This window comes from Lycium ferocissimum, chromosome 1, assembly GCF_029784015.1.
Source record: "Lycium ferocissimum isolate CSIRO_LF1 chromosome 1, AGI_CSIRO_Lferr_CH_V1, whole genome shotgun sequence".
Taxonomy (NCBI): domain Eukaryota; kingdom Viridiplantae; phylum Streptophyta; class Magnoliopsida; order Solanales; family Solanaceae; genus Lycium; species Lycium ferocissimum.
This window is the reverse complement of record NC_081342.1, coordinates 70859254-70863146: the sequence shown is the minus strand read 5'-3', so window position 1 is coordinate 70863146 and position 3893 is coordinate 70859254. Positions and strand designations below refer to the sequence as shown.

The window sequence follows — 3893 nt, the reverse complement described above, 5'->3', positions numbered from 1 at the left end:
CATATTATTCATTTTCATACATACATGTTTGCTATAAATGACTTGGAGTTATTTATCCGAAACCCTCTGTCACATTTTATTTTAAAAAAAAAATATTAATCCGTATCTTTTTGTTAATAATATATATATATATATATATATATATATATATATATTACTAATATCAAATTTGCATCTATTTTTGATAGACAATGAACTTCCAAATCTAGGCCACTTGAATATGCATAGGTCCCTACTTACTTTTTCAGTGCACTAAGTCCCTACTTACTTTTTCATTGCACTTTATTTGCAGCTAATTCAAGAAGTGCAGCTCTTGTAATTTCTTGAGTAGAAATTGGAAGTGGGTTACAGCTACATTTATCAATTATATGCAGCTCCTCCTGATGTTATTACAAAAGAAAGATCATTTCCCATACAGTTGTTAAAGATTAAAAGAAAGTAAAACATCCACATGTTGGTAAAACTAGTAATATAACATAAAAAAGGTAAAGAAAGTTGTAATGAAAAGGTAAAGAAAGTTGATATAAAATTAACATAGTAGTACTACTACGTACTTGTTTTGTCCAATTGCCAAATGATTGGTCCATAATATGTCAGTCGCTACTCGTGGAAATGTACACTTGTTTCTGTTCCATTTTCATTCTTTCCCCATTATGTTGGGCCGGGGAGGGTAATTTAAATATTCATGGAAGCACCAAATCTAGAAATTCCCGAAAATAATATTTATAGTTTGTACTGGTAATAGATTTGTTTATTGACCAGAAACAGAGCATATTCATATTTAGTATTCTTTCTTCTTTCGTAAAAGAGAAAAACACAAGGACATCATGAAAAACTCATGAGATTTTTTTATATAGTATACTATAATATATAACCTCACTGTCGGACTGACAACAACAAAAGCTCAGATGACAACACCAGAATCTATTACACACTTGAAATTCCCGCAAATAACGCTTTGTCGGGGAATGTAACTCTGTTTTAAACCTCTTATACAAAAGTAAATAGTGGTACTAAGAAAGAAAAAGAAAAATATACTCCTTAGGCAAGAGAGACGCAAGTCACTGACTCCGCTTCCAACCTTCCACAGTTGAGGTGGTGGAGGATTCAAAGACCATACAATATCAGAGAGGAAGTATGGGCCAGACTTCCCTCATATGAAATACCCTGTTCATCATCCTCCTCAGATCAAACCTGTTCATCATCCTCCACATCCTCCTCAGGTCAAACATCAAATTCAGTAGAAACCTCCAAAACTCAGTATCACCAAAATGCTGCTCCATTTTCAGGAAGATCCAACAAAGTATTTTCCACGCAGGCATAGAAAGGAAGATGGGACACATGATCTTAGCTGGCAACAAAAGCGAGGTGATACTCGCCAGTGAAATCCAACTGTAGACCTCCGAAACAAGTTTAACAAGAGGCTTATAAAAATTGGGGAAAGTGAGCTTAATTAGTTCCAGAAACCCGGATAAAATAAAAGAGTACTGTGCGATCCTCATGGTTATCGGATGCAGAGAGCCCTGTGGCAGAAGCTGCACCAAGCCAATTAACCCGCCTGAGAATGCTAACCGAAAAGCCGTCAGATCCATTACTGATGAGCTTTCAACTACGTACTCTATATAGCTATAACCTGCAGCACAAAATGCTTATATTAGGACCAGATCTAGCGAAATATTTTACAGGGAAACTTATCAATATGTACAGTTTGTCCAAGCTTATTTATGAATATGGTCAACATATAGCATATTTAGTCATATTAAATTTGTACACAGAGATATTCCAAAACATTGGGCTGTCCCATATTTTAATAGGATGGATCCACTACTATCTTTTACCATAGAGATTTTTAAATGAATCACGTACCAAAGAAATAAAGAAAGGGAATAAAATAGGAAAAGTTCTTCACTCAAACTCAAGAGAAGAGATAGGATAAAAATAATGAAAAAAGGCGGAGCAGAAAAGAACACACCTATTTGTTTCTTGTTTGTCAATCTTTGTCTTTTCCTTCTTTTTTCTTCTTGTTTGATGTAATTAAGCTATGGGTTGGGGGATATTTATAGAAGAACCACCCTGTGGGGTGGCATGGCACCCCCTAGATTGAACCAGTGTCATGTGATATAATTTTGTAAGTAGGAAACTAAAAGAAGAATAATAAATAATTAATGGAAATTGTCTATAGCAGTTCTAACTAGAAACTACAAGTAAACTTATCATCCTGATGCATGTTTTGCCAAAAGGTCCGATAGTTTCCTTGCCTAGGTGATCAGCATTATTCTTTCTATAAATGAACTAAGAATATGAAAACTCGAATTTAAACAATTTTCGAATATTTAGTCTCAGTATATTCTAGTAAGTATTATTTTATTTTGGGTGTTGTTAGCCTACTACATGAAGATAGTAAGTTTCCTATTTTGGTTTTCCTTAAATTTAAATTTGGTTTAACTTCACATAACTTTCTTCTATACGTTCGGATCAACTTTTTGAAATTAAGAAAGTAAATGAGAAGGGGCGGTGGGAACGGGGACCAGCTTTTGGGTGTTTGGGGTGGGGGGACGGGTGGGGGCGTCGCACATGGCCTGTCTCACTCGCCTAAACATGTTGTAGATAGGGTGAACATTGTTACAATATTTACTGCTAGTTGCATCTTTGCTCTTGAAAGCAGCGATACATGAGATCATGTTGACACTGAAGGTTTCTTATGTTTTTTCAGTGTTTAGGTTAAACCTGGCAACCGGTCCGGTCCAACCGGTTTCAACCGGCGACCAGTCCAACTGTTTCCGGATCCGGTTAACAGATTCAGCCGGGCCGGGTACGATTTTTAATATTTGGAACTGGCAGACCGATTAATCGGCAACCGGTAGCCATGGCCGGTTTTTTAACCGACAACCTGCCGTTGGGCCAACCGGTGCCGGAATCGGGCCGGCTAGAACCGGTTGACAGGCTTAGTACTTTAGGTGGTGTTTGGACGATGAATGGTTGGGGCGATAGAGTATGTGAAATTATTCATTTGTTTTAGATATTGAGAGCCCCACGGTCCACTTGTGAGCTCTTAAGTATAAGTATAAAAGTACATGGCATATCTCACACATAATAAAAAAATTCTTCACTTTTGGAGAATATCAACTATTAGGGTGGTGGTTATTTCCCTTTAAAATAGTTCATGAAAGTAGGAGCGAGGGTTCAGTATTCAACTCGGTCTTTTTAAAGTTTGGGTTCGGTATTTCGATAATCGCTAGTTAAACGTAAATACTAAACATCGAACCGAAAAAGTTCGATTCGGTAATTGGTAAATCAAATTTCGATTCGGTACAAAATGTGGTAATAACATATTGAAATTGGAGTCGAGTGTATTATGTATTAACTTTAATATTGGTCCTCCAATTATTTATATTTTTCGATGCCGAGGCACAATATAACCAAAAATTTCTTTGAAGGTGAAAGCATTGAGAAGGTCCAAATTTAAATTTAAACCAATCATTCAATTCCAAACATGCCGTATTTTATGGTTTTACTTCATAAACATTCAGTCTTAAACAGAAAATTAAGTTAGTGTTTATAACTAGGGGTGGCCTTTAATTTATTCAATAAATAATTATGTATTCAGTAGAATGGTATTAATATCTCATACCGAACCCGAATTACTCGACTATCGTAATTCTAAAATTTTACTCCCGTATCGAATACCGAATTATCGAATACCAAATTACTGAAATCTTCGATTCCGTGGTAATTCGAATTTCGAAATTTTATGCCTAGCCCTACATGAGAGTAGTAAGATTCAGCTAAAAATAATATGTGTAATTGAAAATTCTAAACAAGTACGAAGGGATTTTTACACCTTCTTTTTTCTCCTTGAAAATAGGATGGACTTGTTTGGGAAACTATATGTT

The 3893-nt window shown here is 35.6% G+C and overlaps 1 protein-coding gene across 1 annotated transcript; it reads right to left on the bottom strand.

Annotated features, from left to right (window-relative positions):
- Window positions 1-1028: 1028 nt before the first annotated feature.
- LOC132031147 (uncharacterized) lies at window positions 1029-1630 on the bottom strand. The gene is made up of 2 exons (XM_059421017.1): window positions 1231-1630; window positions 1029-1194 (listed from the first exon to the last, which is right to left on the bottom strand). The coding sequence occupies exons 1-2, from the start codon at window positions 1590-1592 to the stop codon at window positions 1125-1127; spliced, it is 432 nt and encodes a 143-aa protein (XP_059277000.1). The 5' UTR covers window positions 1593-1630; the 3' UTR covers window positions 1029-1124.
- Between the last annotated feature and the right edge of the window lie 2263 nt (window positions 1631-3893).